This window comes from Clarias gariepinus, chromosome 3, assembly GCF_024256425.1.
Source record: "Clarias gariepinus isolate MV-2021 ecotype Netherlands chromosome 3, CGAR_prim_01v2, whole genome shotgun sequence".
NCBI lineage: Eukaryota > Metazoa > Chordata > Actinopteri > Siluriformes > Clariidae > Clarias > Clarias gariepinus.
The window spans coordinates 47,870,390-47,885,569 of record NC_071102.1 but is presented as its reverse complement, the minus strand read 5'-3'; the positions used below and the strand labels follow the sequence as shown (position 1 = coordinate 47,885,569).

Genomic DNA, 15,180 nt, shown 5'->3' with positions numbered 1-15,180 from the left:
GTGTACCTGTCTTCGTCCCCTGCCATCTCTGCCTTCACTGGGGGAACGTGACCAGTGTGTGTCGTGTCTACTGTGAGGATGATGATGGTACTCTCGCTCTCTCTCATAACGCTCTTTCTCCACTGAGCTGTGGTGATGATGATGATGATGATGGTGGTGGTGGTGGTGATGCCGTCTGTCTTTGGCTCTTCCTCTCTCTCGCTCCCGCTCCTTAGGAGGAAGTTCACCTGACTGTGTGGTGGTGCTGAGATCAGTACCCAGACCTGACAGAACAAAGAGTAAAAATCATCTCTCTTAAGGAACACAGGTGTGTATGTGTGTCGGTGTGGGGGAGAAACCTGTATCAGCATCTGTGTAGCGAGTCAATGATCTCTCGGAAGTGCGGTGATTTCGATCCCTCTCTCGTTCTCTTTCTCTTCTCCGCCTGCCATGTCTAGGCCCTTCCTCTGACTCTACCCTCTCCAAAGAGTAATCATCCAATCGCATGCCTCGACCTGAACGCCCATGAACCAAGGAGCATGTAGAGCGCCTCAATGGACTGTCATCAGGAATGGTCTACAGAAAAAAAAGAGTAAAAATATTGTGTAAAAATAATGGAAGGGGGAGAGAGGGAGGGGGGAGTGAGATTTAGGTGTTTGTGTGAATGCAGTTTTAAAGCAGTCAACAGTGTGTGTGTGTGTGTGCGTGTGTGTTTAAGATGGACACACTCTTTCCTCATTGTTTCTCTTTCTTACTCTCTTTGTCTCACATTTTGTCTTTCTGTCTCTCTTTCTTTCTCTCTCTCTCTCTCTCTCTCTCTCTCTTTTACACACACACACACTTCAAAAAACAAGAACACTCACAGGTAGCTCAATACCATGCTACAACATACTGTACATCAAGAGAAAGGGATGGAGAAACAGAGGGAGAGAGAGAAGGATGTACATATGCTGAGGTTACTTTCTTGAAGTTTGTTTCTCCATTGCTGAAGAACAATGCAGGGTAGAACACACACACACACACACACACACACACACACACACACACAGTCACAAATAATACCAATAGATATACACCAGTATATACCAGTTTTTTGTCTTTTGGCCACAGTAAATGGATGTTATGTGGGGTGTATTGCGAGGGTGGGTGTACTGAGGGGTTTTAGAGTGTATTCTAGGTGCTTCTTCTTTGTCCTTTGATTCCTAGAATGTGGCTAGTGGAAGGGGGTGGTCCCATGGCTAATACACTTCTGTGTGTCCCACTGGATTTCGGATGCAGGGCATGATTCTATTTCTGGCGGTCAGTGGCTAAGATCTTTTGTAATTTATGTTGAGACGGCTGTTATCCATTTTTTCCCTGCATGCTTCACTGTAGTCTATTTCCGGGAGAAAAAAAAGGGAATATTTATTGGTTTGTCTCTCCTTCCTTTTGTGATGTTGGGTCATCACCATCTGCCTGCAGGGAAGGAAATTGAGCCATCTTCTTAAATACAGCAGATTATCACAAAGTCACCAAACCTTTATAAGAAAAAGGCAATAGCTTGTTTTAAAAAAACTGAAAAGGGACTGGGCCACGGCAGGGTGACCTACCACCCTCTGCACCCTGGTGGAGCCACTCCGTGCCTTTATGGACTTTTCAAAGTAAACAAGAAAGCAGGCCCCCTCAGACCTATAGTCAGCAATATTAATTCCGTAACTTACAACATTGCAAAATACTTGGCAACCATTCTGCCATCACTAGCGGGTCACACTGACCACAATATCCAAAATTCAGAACAATTTGTTTTTAAGTGGATACCAAGAACACCATGGTTTCCTTTGCCATTACATCACTCTTTACCAGCATCCACACCATAAAAGCCATTAGAAAGAGGTTGGAATAGAACAGCACCCTCAACACTAGAAGCAGCCTCAACCCAAACTATATCTGTCCTCTCCTGAGTCTCAACATCATCATCTTCTTCCCTTACAGAGCATATTAACTCAATTGTCATGCACCAAGGACAACAGTTTGGACTTTCTGGACTGTGCAATTCTTATAGAGAAAGATGGGAAACAGACCGTGCTTTACATATAGTTAAATTCCCATCACCCATTGCAGCACAAATTAAGTGTTATCAGGACACTGCACTACAGAACAGGGAACACCCCAACCTCCACTGAAGCTAAACAGAAGGAACACAAGCATCTCAAGGCAGCAGGGTTAGCTCTCATATCCTGTGGATATTGTAAGTGGGCCTTCAACAAAATAACTTCCAGACCCAAAAAAAGGATGACTTAGAGAGTTAAGACCCAGCCATACATATGTTGCTGGAGTGTCAGAGAAGTTAAAAAGGAGTTTTGGAAAGCACAACATACCAGTTCACCAGTTCACTAGGTGTAGGCTTTTATTAGATATCTGATAGCGGATGGTAGGGCACAGCGGTTGGCAATCTGCTTTTCTTGTTTGTCCAAACCTTCCTTTTCGGTCAGCATAGCAAATTAGAAATTAGATTAGAAAGGGCAATCTAAAATTCCTGCTTAAAAGCAGAAGTCATCAGATAGAACCAATCAACCCTGGCCTTCCGTTTTTGCCCAATGTAATTGAAGCTGACCACAGCACACTCAGTCGCGAGTTATTCAAAATATTTTCCCTTTGGGCCTCCGAGTGGCGCAGTGGTAGCGCTCGCCCTATCATCCGGAGATCGCTGGTTCGAACCCCGGGTGATGCTGTTGTCCTCTCACAGCCGGAGGCACAGAGAGAGCTAATTGGCCGATCTCTCTCAGGGGGGAGGAATGAGAGGTACTTGCGCTCCCACATTAATCACGGCTCTACAGCCAATCAGGGGCGTCTGTGAGCTCGCGCACGCGGAAGGAGCGGCTAGCGCTTTCCTCCAAGTGTGTTACTCCGCCCCTAATGGTGCGTGAGCAAGCAGTTCGAAAAAATGCGGTCGGCTGACGTCACGCGGTTTGGAGGAAACACAGGATAGTCTTCGCCCTCCTGACTGAGTGGTAGTAGTAGCTTAATGTGGAGCCCCCTAGTGACGGGAAGGAATTGGCTATGACTAAATTAGGGGAGAAAAAAAAAAAATATATATATATATATATATATATATATATATATATATAGAGAGAGAGAGAGAGAGAGAGAGAGATTTTTTTTTTTTTGAGGCTGTGACCAACTACCAAGTTGTGAAAATAGCACCAGATAGCAGGCGCAATTATGGATAACTGCCAGGCAACTGGAAATTGGCTGATAGATGGCCATTCTGTAAATGACTTGGCTTTTGAATCCAAGAATTTAACTATGAATCTGATGTTGTGTTGGGGCTTATTGTGGCCAGAATAGTATGATGTCTGTAATGACTCGGGTCACACGAGGGGCAGAACCACGTGGAAATGCTTTGCACTGTTTGGATCGGGCAAATCCAGGCTGCTACCCCAGGGAGTTCTGAACAGGCAAAGGTGCAGCCATTTATACACACGATTGCCAGGCAACGCCGCAATCAGCATGAACGCGTGTCACCTGGCGGCGTGTTTATTTGAGGGTCCTGACATCTAGACACTTCGTGCGATCATTTAGGTAGCACCGGTTAGGGATCAGGGCCAAAGACAGAACCAAAGCAAAAGAAAGAAAGTAACAAAGAAAGACAGACAGACGAGTGAGCTTTAGCGAGGGGGAGGGACAAAGCCTCTGTCTCCCTAAATCGCCGGCGAGTGAGAGTGAGAAAGAGAGAGTGACAAGACTCTGTTTAGTATGCGGTCTTAGTTATAATGGAAAGCACAAATTAAGAAATTCTCTCTCTCCAATAAATCCTCGGTAATGGTGAAGGAGCTCTGTTTATTTTGTGTTTTCAGTTTTCTTTAGTTTTCCTTTTAGTTTCTAATTAATTTTCCCACGCTATCGCCAAAAGGAAAGGTCTTTCTGTGCATATCATAAGCACTCTCCCATACTGCTATTTCATTGACCCCTTCTAAAGCCTGCGTTAGGGGTCTTATACTGTAAACATCTAAACATCAAATCAGATGTCATTGTGTCTGCTACTGTAGCTGCATTTAGTGCACTGGTGGTGTAATTGAGGTATTAGTATGTATTGAAGAGGTACAGTACTAGAGTGTGCTGGGGTATACCAGCAGCACTAGAGTGTACTGAAGTGTATTATGGTATATGTAGGTTTACTGTAGGGTTACTTGAATATATTAGGAAGTATTGGAGTGTATTGGCTTGCCTGTTGGATGTATAAGAGTGTACGGGGAGTGACTATTGGGGGTATTGTGGTATACTGGGGTGCATTAGAATATATTGTGGTGGTTTGTGGGAAATTGGGGTATATTACTATCCTACTATATAATAATCCTATTAAATATGGGGGTATTGCTGTACATTAATACAAATATCTACTGATTTCTACTCTAATACCTACTGTTTATAACCAACTACCCACACAAGTACCCTAAAATAATATCAGTAATATTAATAAACAGTCTGTGGGTGTGTTACATGTGTAATGCATGTTTGTTACTGTGTTAATATATGTGTTACAGAATGTTAAATGTTTTAGCATGTGAGTGTATAGAAAATGTATTAGTGTTTATTAGTGCTTTAGCTTTGTTAATAGCAAGGAAATTAGTGTGGCAACACACACACACACACACACACACACACACACACACACATGGATGGACATGGACACAAATACACAAACACTTCTTTAGGTTGTAAAAAATATTCAATGCCCCTTGCGATGACACACAAGCAGGAAAAGATGCACTGAGAATATTAGTACATCAAACATATATGAAGGGTTTGGTGTTAGCGTTAAAGTATTGTTAACGTAAAGAGCTGGCTAAAGGAAGAATGGAGTGATAGTGAAATGGAAGAATGAAAGGATGGGTGAAGAATGGAATGATGCTCACTTGGTGATGTAGTGGGAGGCGGGGCATGGAGACAGTCCTCCCTTCCAGTGGTAGTGATGTGTCAGTGTCGGAGTGAACAGGCATCATTCTCATTTCTACTGTCTGAAAAACACAAGAGTGAAAGTATGTGGACACACCCACCCACACACACCCACACACCCACACACACACACACACATACACACATACACACACACATTCTGCACTTTAAAGCTGTCTGAACATCCTGCACTTGACCGGAACCATACAGCAAATTCACTCTCTAATTTATGGAGTCAGATCAGTGTCACATTTCAAAAATAAATGTCACCTGCTTGACTAATAGATTTGTGATTTACATAGAAATAATATATAAAAATATATTTACCAGAAATTTCATAAATTTCTCTTTATTTACAGAATCACAAAGCTGCGTTTATAAACGCCTTAACTTTGTGGGCAGTGGTAGCTCAAATGTTTAAAGCTATGGGTTACTAAGTTACTGATTGGGAGGTCGGGGTTCAAGGCCAAACATGTCAAACCATTTACACTGTCAAGTTGCCACTGTTGAGCCCTTGAGCAAGGCCATAACTATCTGCTTCAGGGGCGATGTACCTGGCTGACCCTGTGCTCTGACCCAAACTTCCTAATAAAACAAACAACAAAAAAACACTTTTACTGTGTTGTAAGGTATATATAACAAATAATTAAAGATTATTATTTTTGCGACTTTCCTGATGTGATTAGATTCCCTGCAGCCTATCAAATTTCTCTTACAATTTTAGCCAATCACATGAAGGGAAATTTAAGGGTATGACCAAAGGCAGACCGCACTGTGTTAAATTTGTGTGCAAGTCAGACATACTGAACCTTCCATTAAGGAGTTGCCAAAGCGGACCACTCGATCTGCACATAACTTTAACACTCACACTAAATCTCAAAAGAGGCTATGTCATGGCCACGGTACATTTCTCCTTGATGTAAAGAGAATAACATTAATCAGGATAACATGCACATCACACCAGAAAAAGAAATTTTACCTCATGCATATCTTTTCCTACATCCCTCCTTTAATCCCCTATCCCCTTTTGACTCTATCACCCAAAAAACTCACTCACTCACTTATTACCATCACTCATCGTCTATACCACTTTATCTTTTATGCAGGGTTGCGGCCTGAAGACTATTCCAGGAGACTTAGAGCATGAGGCAGGAATGTCACGAAATGACGCTGAGAAATCCAAGCGCAGATGTGGAAAAAAACATTAGTGAGGTAACAGAGCCAAATCGCATCACAAAAGTCATCGTCAAAAGACGAAGCAAAAATTCAGTAACCGGGAAAACAATTATCGAGGTAACAAATCCGAAAACTTAAAACAAAAGGTTGTAGTCAAAAAGGGGCAGCGATAAAGCAATGATAGAAATTCATGAACCCTAGGAACCACTGAAGTTCCTGCCATGAGGTGGGCATGGGAAAATTCACGACTGCTTGGAGTTTGGTCGACTTCATCCTGTTGCCGGAAGGCCCAATGACTAATCCGAGAAACATGGTAAATGTTATGTAAAATTCACACTTCTCTGCTTTAACAAACAAATCAGCACCTGCCGAACATGGTGTTGATGCTCCACCAGGTCTCAAGAAAAGATTGTACACGAGTGTCATCCAAGTACACGAGCACCAATGAGTTGAGAAAGTCTCTGAGTACATCGTTAATGAGGGCCTGAAAGACTGCGGGAGCTTTAGTTTAGAAACTAGAGGGGCGAAAGTTTCCCGTTTGTATCAGCGTTTTAATTATATAGCTTTTCGTTTATACAATATTAATATTAATAGCAGCTAGTTTTTACATCTTCATACTATTTGCCTTTTTTTCCACCTTTTTTGCGCTTTTTGGAGAACGCGCAAGTTTCTTCCTCTAAGAACAACAAACGGAATTCAGCTCAGAACAACTACAATTCCGACTCAGGTACATTATCATGTCTAATATTCAGCTCGTTCAGTGTGTACAGTGCAGGATGTTTAGACATTCTTCCTCCGTCGTTAATGGTAATTTTACTTGTGATAAGTGAGTGCTAGTGAGCACTCTGACGGAGAAGATTTTAGTGTTAGAGGAGCGCATCTAGACTTTAGAGAGGGTTAGAGAGTGTGAGAGCAGTGTTATTCCTGTAGCGGACAGTCTGGGTGCCGCAGGCGGAGATAACCAGCCCCCGACTCCGGCATTAGAGCCCTCACAGCGGGGCGAGTGTGACGACTCTGCGGCATACTCGTTCAGCCAAAGCTAACGCTAAGACTAGCCCACCGGAGCACAACTGCTCTACGCTTCACGTGTCCAGCAGGTTTGCTCTCCTCAGTGATGCACCCGCTGAGAAACCTGAAAGAGCTCTGGTTATAGGAGACTCTATACTGAGACACGTGAAATTAGCTAGACCTTTAGGGGCGCCAGCGGCAGTGGTTAGGTGTATCCTGGGAGCCAGAGCACCGGACATAGCAGGTAATCTTAGGGCTCTAGGACAGCACAGGTTCTCTAAGATAGTGGTACATGCTGGAGCTAATGATATACGCCTTCGTCAGTCAGAGGTTAGTAAGAATAACTTTATAGAGGTGTTTAAATTAGCAAAGGCGATGTCCGATGACGTAATATGCTTTGAGACGTGGCGACAGAACTTACAGCAGGTTATGGTCGCTGAACCGCTGGATGTCCAGGTGGTGCTCCGAAAACAACGTGGGCTTCATAGATAATTGGAAGACCTTTGAGGGCAAAACTGGCCTGTTAGGGTGGGACGGTGTCCATCCCACTCGGGAAGGTGCTGCTCTTATTTCCTGTAGTATAGCTCATAGTCTCAGAAGAGGCCTAGTTAATTGGTGACAATCCAGAGTCCAGGCCAGGGAGCAGACAGACAGGCTAAACCAACCGTCTGCTAGCTGCATAGAGTCGTGACCCAGGGTTCATCATATTGAGACTGTGTCTGTTCCCCGAAAGTCTGTTTTAGTAATTTAATTAACATAAAGACCACAAACTTGGATCACACTGAATGCGCAGCCGGTACCTCTGATCTGAAGCTAGGACTGTTAAATATTAGATCTCTCGCATCAAAAGCAGTTACAGTTAATGAAATGATTACAGATCAGGAGTTTGATATACTCTGTTTAAGAGAAACCTGGATTAAACAGGACGAGTATGTAGCTCTAAATGAAGCTAGTCCTCCTGGATACAGCTACATACACCAGCCTCGGTTAACTGGTAGAGGAGGAGGCGTCGCAGTTATACACAATGATAATTTGACTTTTGTACAAAAACACGGACATAAATTTAATTCATTTGAAGTTCTCTATAGTCACATAACAAGTGTAGCTATAAATATTAAGTCAGCTCAGTCGATTGCACTAATCGTCATTTATAGACCTCCAGGGCCGTACTCTGAATTTCTTACTGAATTTGCAGATTTCCTCTCAAACCTAGTCGTTTCTGTAGACAAAGTGTTAATTGCTGGAGATTTTTATATTCATTTTAAGAATCCAGAAGACCCTCTGAGAACTGCATTTATGTCCATACTGGACTCGGTAGGAGTAAATCAGTGTGTAGTAGGACCCACTCATAAAGCAGGTCACACTTTAGATTTAATAATATTATTTGGATTAAGTATAAGAAATTTATTTACAAGACCACTATCTGAAGTTATCTCAGATCACTATCTTGTCTCAATTCAAGTGTGTCACAGTAATAATGTACACACAGCGCCGCGCTACCGTATGAAACGTACATTCACATCAACTACCACACGGAATTTTATCGGTAATCTCCCAGAGTTCCCAACTTCGATTAGATCACCGTCTGACCCCACAGAACTCGATCAGGCGACTGAATATTTAGAGTCGACATTCCGTTAGACCTTAGATAATGTAGCTCCAGTTAGAAGAAAAATTATTAAAGAAACTCGCTTCCTGGTATAACGACCACACGTACTTTAACACGCGTACTGTGTCTTTGGAATGCGTCTGGTGTCTGAAGATGGCTTCACTTTACCATAAAGACGGTTCTGGCCTCGACTGGTGTTGGCAGCTGTTTCTCTGAGGACTTGACTTGGCTGCGGTTGGTCGATAGTTCAAGATTGCAATTGTCTCCAATAACTACCTGGACTGTGTAAGTGCAGATCAATTCCTGCTTTCTGTTTCACCCAAACGAGAATGAGTTTCCTGTTAAGTCTGGATCCTGTCAAGCTTTCTTTCCATTATCATTTTGGGGAGTTTTTCCTTGCCACTGTCGCCAGGGGACAATCTGCTCATCTTGATTCATGCACACTTACATTCCATACAGACTTAAAAAATTATTTTGATTGTGTAAAGCTGCTTTGGGACAATGACAATTGTTAAAAGTGCTATACAAAGAAATTGAATTTAATTAAATTTAAAACAGAGCAGATCTTTTAAAAGGAGCAGATCTCGGGGACTCATGGACGTAGAGTCTTATGGTGAACTGGTATGTTTGGAAGCTGTCTTTCCCACTTTCATTAATCACTCAGGTTTGTTGACGGTGAGGTGACTGGTTGCTTTACATCTCAGTTCCCCCTCAGGTCTGTGTTTCCTTCTGGCTCCTCCCTTTTAGTTATGATGTCATAGTTAGTCCTGCCGGAGTCTCTGCTTGCACTCTACACTAAATATACATTCACCTTATACATTATGTGACTGAGACCAGACCCAACTGTTATCTCTTCTCTTCTGCTCTCCTGCTCTTTCTCCCCCCCCCCCTTCCCTCTCTCTGTCGAGCTACACATGTCATTCCTGCTGCCAGTGATCCTGACTCCTTCTGCCCTCCGGACCTGTCTGACCCATCCTGGTGCCCCGCTTCTGGTTGGAGATCTCGTCACATGGATGCCCCGTGTATCTCTTTGGGATGCGTCTCGTGTCTGGGGATGATTCTCTATACCTAGAAGATGGTTCTGGCCTTGACTGGTGTTGGCAACTGTTTCTCTGGGGACTTGACAGTTTGATAGTTCAGGACTGGAACTTCTTACAAGTCTACCTGGGTCTTTAATAACTACCTGTACTCCATATTAACATCAATTAACATCAGCTATTATAGCTGAACTGCCTCCCACCCTACACACTGTATAAATGCAGATCAATTCCTGCTTACTGTTTCACCCAGATGAGGATGGGTTCCCTGTTGAGTCTGGTTCCTCTCAAGGTTTCTTCCTATTACCATCTCAGGGAGTTTTTCCTTGCCACTGCCCCCCCGGCTTGCTCACCAGGGACAAACTTACCATTTTGATTCCTACACATTCAAATTCCATACAAACTTAAATAATTCTTTTGATTGTGTAAAGCTGCTTTGCAACAATGACAATTGTTTAAAGCTCTATATAAATAAATCTGAATTTTATTTAATTGAAGGGGAAACAAGCCGGTGTGAGAAACAGCCTGAGAATCTGTGCACACTGCACACCTCTGTCTAGCATCCTGCTTCTCAATGTCCAGTCTCTGGAAAAAGAAGCTTGATGACCTCAGGGCCAGGGTAAAGTTCCAGAGAGACATTTAGGGCTGCAATCTTGCCTGTTTCACCGAGACATGACTGAGCCCAGCGGCACAAGACCACGCCATCTAGCTGGCAGAGTTCTTCTCGGTTCACCGCATGGACAGAACACAGGGCTCAAGGAAAATCTAGGGAAGGCAGCATGTGTTCAATGCATTGTTCCTCTCACATAAATACAAACAAAACATACATACAAAATACAAACAAAGGAAGGCTTAAACAGGAAGTTCCAGTTAAAAAGGAGATTACGTGGTGGACAGGCCAATCAGTAGCCGCTTTACAGGATGCATTTGATTATGCAAGCTGAGACATGTGTAGCTTTGATGACCTTAGATAATGTAGCTCCATTTAAATCAAAATTATTAGAGATAAGAAACTTGCTCCCTGGTATAACGACCACACACGCACGTTAAAACAGACCGCTCGAAAATAAGAACATAAATGGCATCAAACTAAATTGTTAGTATTTCAAATAGCATGGAAGGAGAGCATCCTGAACTATAGAAAAGCTCTTAGTGTAGCTAGATCAACATATCTCTCCACTCTTATAGAAAATAACAAAAACTTCATGAACTTTTTTAAAATAATAAAATTGTAAAAATTAGGCATAAAATTGAGGCTTTAAAACCAAACAATGTAATTGATGCAGATGTTAATCTAGCCATGTCAGATCAGAACCTAGAATACTTTACTCCCCTTGAAGAGAATGAACTAATTTCACTCATCTCTTCTGCAAATTCATCAACCTGTATATTAGATCCTGTACCGACACATTTTCTTAAACAGATAGTACCAGCAATAATAGAACCCCTGTTAAGAATAATTAATTGGTTAGCATTGGTTATGTTCCAAAATCTTTTAAATTAGCAGTTATTATACCGATTATTAAGAAACCTGACCTCGACCCCTGTCAGCTGTCCAGTTACAGACCAATATCAAACCTCCCGGCTATCTCTAAGATTCTGGAAAAGATATTAGCGGAGCAGCCATGCTCATATCTACAGTAGGTAGACAACCAGAATGTTGTTTTTTTTTTGTTTTTTTTTTCCCGGCCTGTCAGTAACACAGATAACACATGACAATGCATATGTGTAGCTATGCTATCATCATTCACAGCCTTTTTTTTATTTTTTTATTAATTAATTAAATTTTATATACCCTTTTATTTAACCATACTTGACAGACAAAACCAGGGAAAAACAGGAAAGAAGAAGAAGAAGAAGAAAAAAAAGTAATTATATATATATATATATATATATATATATATACTGAACAAAAATATAAACGCAAAACTTTTGTTTTTGCTCCCATTTTTTATGAGATGAACTCAAAGATCTGAAACATTTTCTACATACACAAAATAACCATATCTTTCAAATATTGTTCACAAATCTGTCAAAATCTGTGATAGTGAGCACTTCTCCTTTGCCGAGATGATCCATCCCACCTCACAGGTAAAAGGCCACTTTGAAAGGTTCAGTTGAATCACACAGCACAATGCCACAGATGTCGCAAGTTTTGAGGGAGCGTGCAATTGGCATGCTGACAGCAGGAATGTCCACCAGAGCTGTTGTTCGTGAATTAAATGTTCATTTCTCTACCATAAGCCGTCTCCAAAGGTGTTTCAGAGGATTTGGCAGTACATCCAATCGGCCTCACAACCGCAGACCACGTGTAACCACACCAGCCCAGGTCTTCCACATCCAGCAGGTTCACCTCCATGATCGTCTGAGACCAGCCACTCGGACAGCTGCTGAAACAATCGGAGTGCATAACCAAAGAATTTCTGCACAAACTGTCAGAAACCGTCTCAGGGAAGCTCATCTGCATGCCGTCGTCCTCATCGGTGTCTCGACTTGACTCCAGTTCTTCATCGTAACGGATTTTGACAGATTTGTGAACAATATTTGAGAGATATGGTTATTTTGTTTATGTAGAAAATGTTTCAGATCTTTGAGTTCATCTCATTTAAAATGGGAGCAAAAACAAAAGTGTTGCGTTTATATTTTTGTTCAGTATATATACATACATACATACACATACACACACATATACATACACACACATACACACATACATATATATCTACATATACACAAATACACACATATACATACATACACACAATAATAATATAGAAAGATAGAAAGAAAAACAGAAAAAAAAATAATAATAATAAAAATTAAAAAATAGAATTTGCTTCCATACCTGCTGACAAAAAGAGAAAACACCAGAGGACACAACATCAGAAAAACTGCAGCAACAATCAACATCTATATGCCTCACGGTAAATACTAAATGTTAAATGTTATTAAGCAGCACACATAACTAATATTAAAAAAATAAGTTTTGAACAGCAGATCAAGACAGTGTGTGTCTGTGCACCCCTGTTTTTACACCAATGTGAATGCTTGTGTGTACATCTGTGTGCACACCTGTGTGTATGAGCGCGCTTATGTTCATAAGGTTCCTCCATGTAAATGTTTGATAGTGTGTGTGGGGAACAACCGCTCCGTCCCGCAAGGCATGAAGCAGACATGGAAAAGACCCGAGCCCCAAACATCCAGAGGCCCCCCAGGGCCCGAGACCCCCAGGAGAATCACCGCAGGGACAACCGCGACCCCCACCCAGAAAGGGGCAAAGGAGAGCCCGAACGTGGGTCATCCGACAGCCACAATGTAGATGCCTTAGGGTGCTGTGGCGGCAAGCCCGCAGGCTCCGCCGGCAGCCGACCCCACCAGGGCAGACCGGCTCTTGGGCCCGGACATCCAAGGGACCCCCACCCCCCAACCGGGGCCCAGCAAAGCCAGGAGGGTCAGGCTCCGGCAAGCGATCACCGAGAGTGGGCCAGCGCTCACCCGAGCATCCTGCCCCGGCAAGAGAAACCACCAACGCACCGGTTGCCAGGGGCATCCTCCACCGGCAGGGCATGGTGGTGGGGTGGGGGGCAATAAGATGATAAGTGACCAGAATGGTTATTACCGTCACGCTCACCGCCGTGGGAAAATGGCAGCAGCCAAAATAAATCAGTTGCATTTTAAAGTCATTCGTAAAATGACCACCAGGTGGCGCAAAGTGACATTTTTCACTCTATGCAGTTTTAAATATAATTAAGCAATAAAAAAGTCTTAACAATATGTTGTATTGAAGAAATACTACAGTGATTATAATTTTTACATCTGAGAACTTTATACAACGAAAATGAAAAATCTGAACATTGGTTAAATGTTGTTTGGACAGACGATCAAGTTCACTAGCTGATCATTTTATTTGTACAAAGAATAAACTGTTATATAGCATATCTGTTTTTATCTGTTTATTGTTATCTAAAAAAATTAATTCAAAAATACATCAAACTTTAAATATAGAAATAACTGGTAAAATAGACTTTCAGAATAAAACATTACAATAACTCAAAAGAGGCGCACTAAAAATGCTGTGTTGTTTCTGGAAACACATCGTTGGGTGGTTTATGCTGGGTTAAAATTCTGGGTTATTTCGGGTACTTTAAACACATTGTTGTGTTGCTCATGTTGGGTCATATGAAATGTAGTGAGTCATTTACAAATGAACACCTGGTTGGGTTATTTTGACCCAACAACTGGTTAATTCTTTATTCTCTGGTTTCTCCAAACGACTGCGCAATGTTTCAAATATTACTGTTATTGTGTCACAAGTGTAGTTTTCAGAGATTTAAGCTTCAGAAAATCTCCCGGCGCTCTGCGCATAACACTGGCCCAACGTAGCCACGGAAAGAATTTCTAAACCTGGCTATTGTTGTTTAACAATATTATTGTTGTTGGCTATTGTTGAGACGCATCAAGATGCCCGCCTCAATGGACCCACTGCAATTTGCGTACTGTCCTAACCGCTCAACGGACAACGCCATCTCCACTACACTACATCTTGCCCTCACACACTTGGACAAGAAGGACACATACGTTTGAATGCTGTACATAGATTTCAGCTCAGCATTCAACACTATCATCCCCCAACAACTGATTGGGAAGCTGAACCTGTTGGGCCTGAACACCTCCTTCTGCAACTGGATCCTGGACTTTCTGACCGGTAGGGCTCAGTCAGTACGGATCGGGAAATGCACCTCCAGCACCACCACACTGAGCACTGGGGCCCCACAAGGCTGTGTGCTCAGTCCCCTGCTGTTCACACTGCTGACTCACGACTGTGTAGCAACACACATTTCGAACCACATCATTAAGTTCGCTGATGACACGACCGTGGTGGGTCTCATTAGCAAGAACGACGAGTCAGCATGCAGAGAGGAAGTGCAGAGGCTAACGGACTGGTGTAAAGACAACAACCTGTGTCTAAATGTTGACAAGACAAAGGAGATGGTTGTTGACTTTAGGAGGACACGAGGCAACCATTCCCAGCTGAGCATCAACGGCTCCTCTGTGGGAATTGTCGAAAACACCAAATTCCTGAGTGTCTACCAGTGATCCAGACCACCTTCTATAGAGGGACTATCGAGAGCATCCTGAGCGGCTGCATCACTGTCTGGTTTGGGAATTGTGCCATATCGGAGCGCAAAACCCTACAGCGGATAGTGAGGACAGCGGAGAAGATCATCGGGGTCTCTCTTCCCTCTATTGAAGACATCTACACCACATGCTGCATCTGCAAAGCCACCAGCATTGTGGCTGATCGGACACACCCCTCTCACACACACTTCACACTCCTGCCATCTGGAAAAAGGTACCGAAGCATTCGGGCACACACATCCAGACTGTGCAACAGCTTTTTTCCACAAGCCATCCGTCTCCTCAACAAAAAGGGAC

The 15,180-nt window shown here is 42.7% G+C and overlaps 1 protein-coding gene across 1 annotated transcript in view; it reads right to left on the bottom strand.

The window, feature by feature from the left end:
* cacna1ab (calcium channel, voltage-dependent, P/Q type, alpha 1A subunit, b) overlaps nt 1-15,180 on the bottom strand; it is a 136,152-nt gene that overhangs the window by 3,922 nt on the left and 117,050 nt on the right. Inside the window, exons 43-45 of the mRNA XM_053491779.1 lie at nt 4,875-4,976; nt 339-555; nt 7-263 (exon numbers count right to left, since the gene is read on the bottom strand). Coding sequence (XP_053347754.1) covers nt 7-263; nt 339-555; nt 4,875-4,976 — 576 coding nt within the window. The remainder of the gene's footprint in view (nt 1-6; nt 264-338; nt 556-4,874; nt 4,977-15,180) is intronic.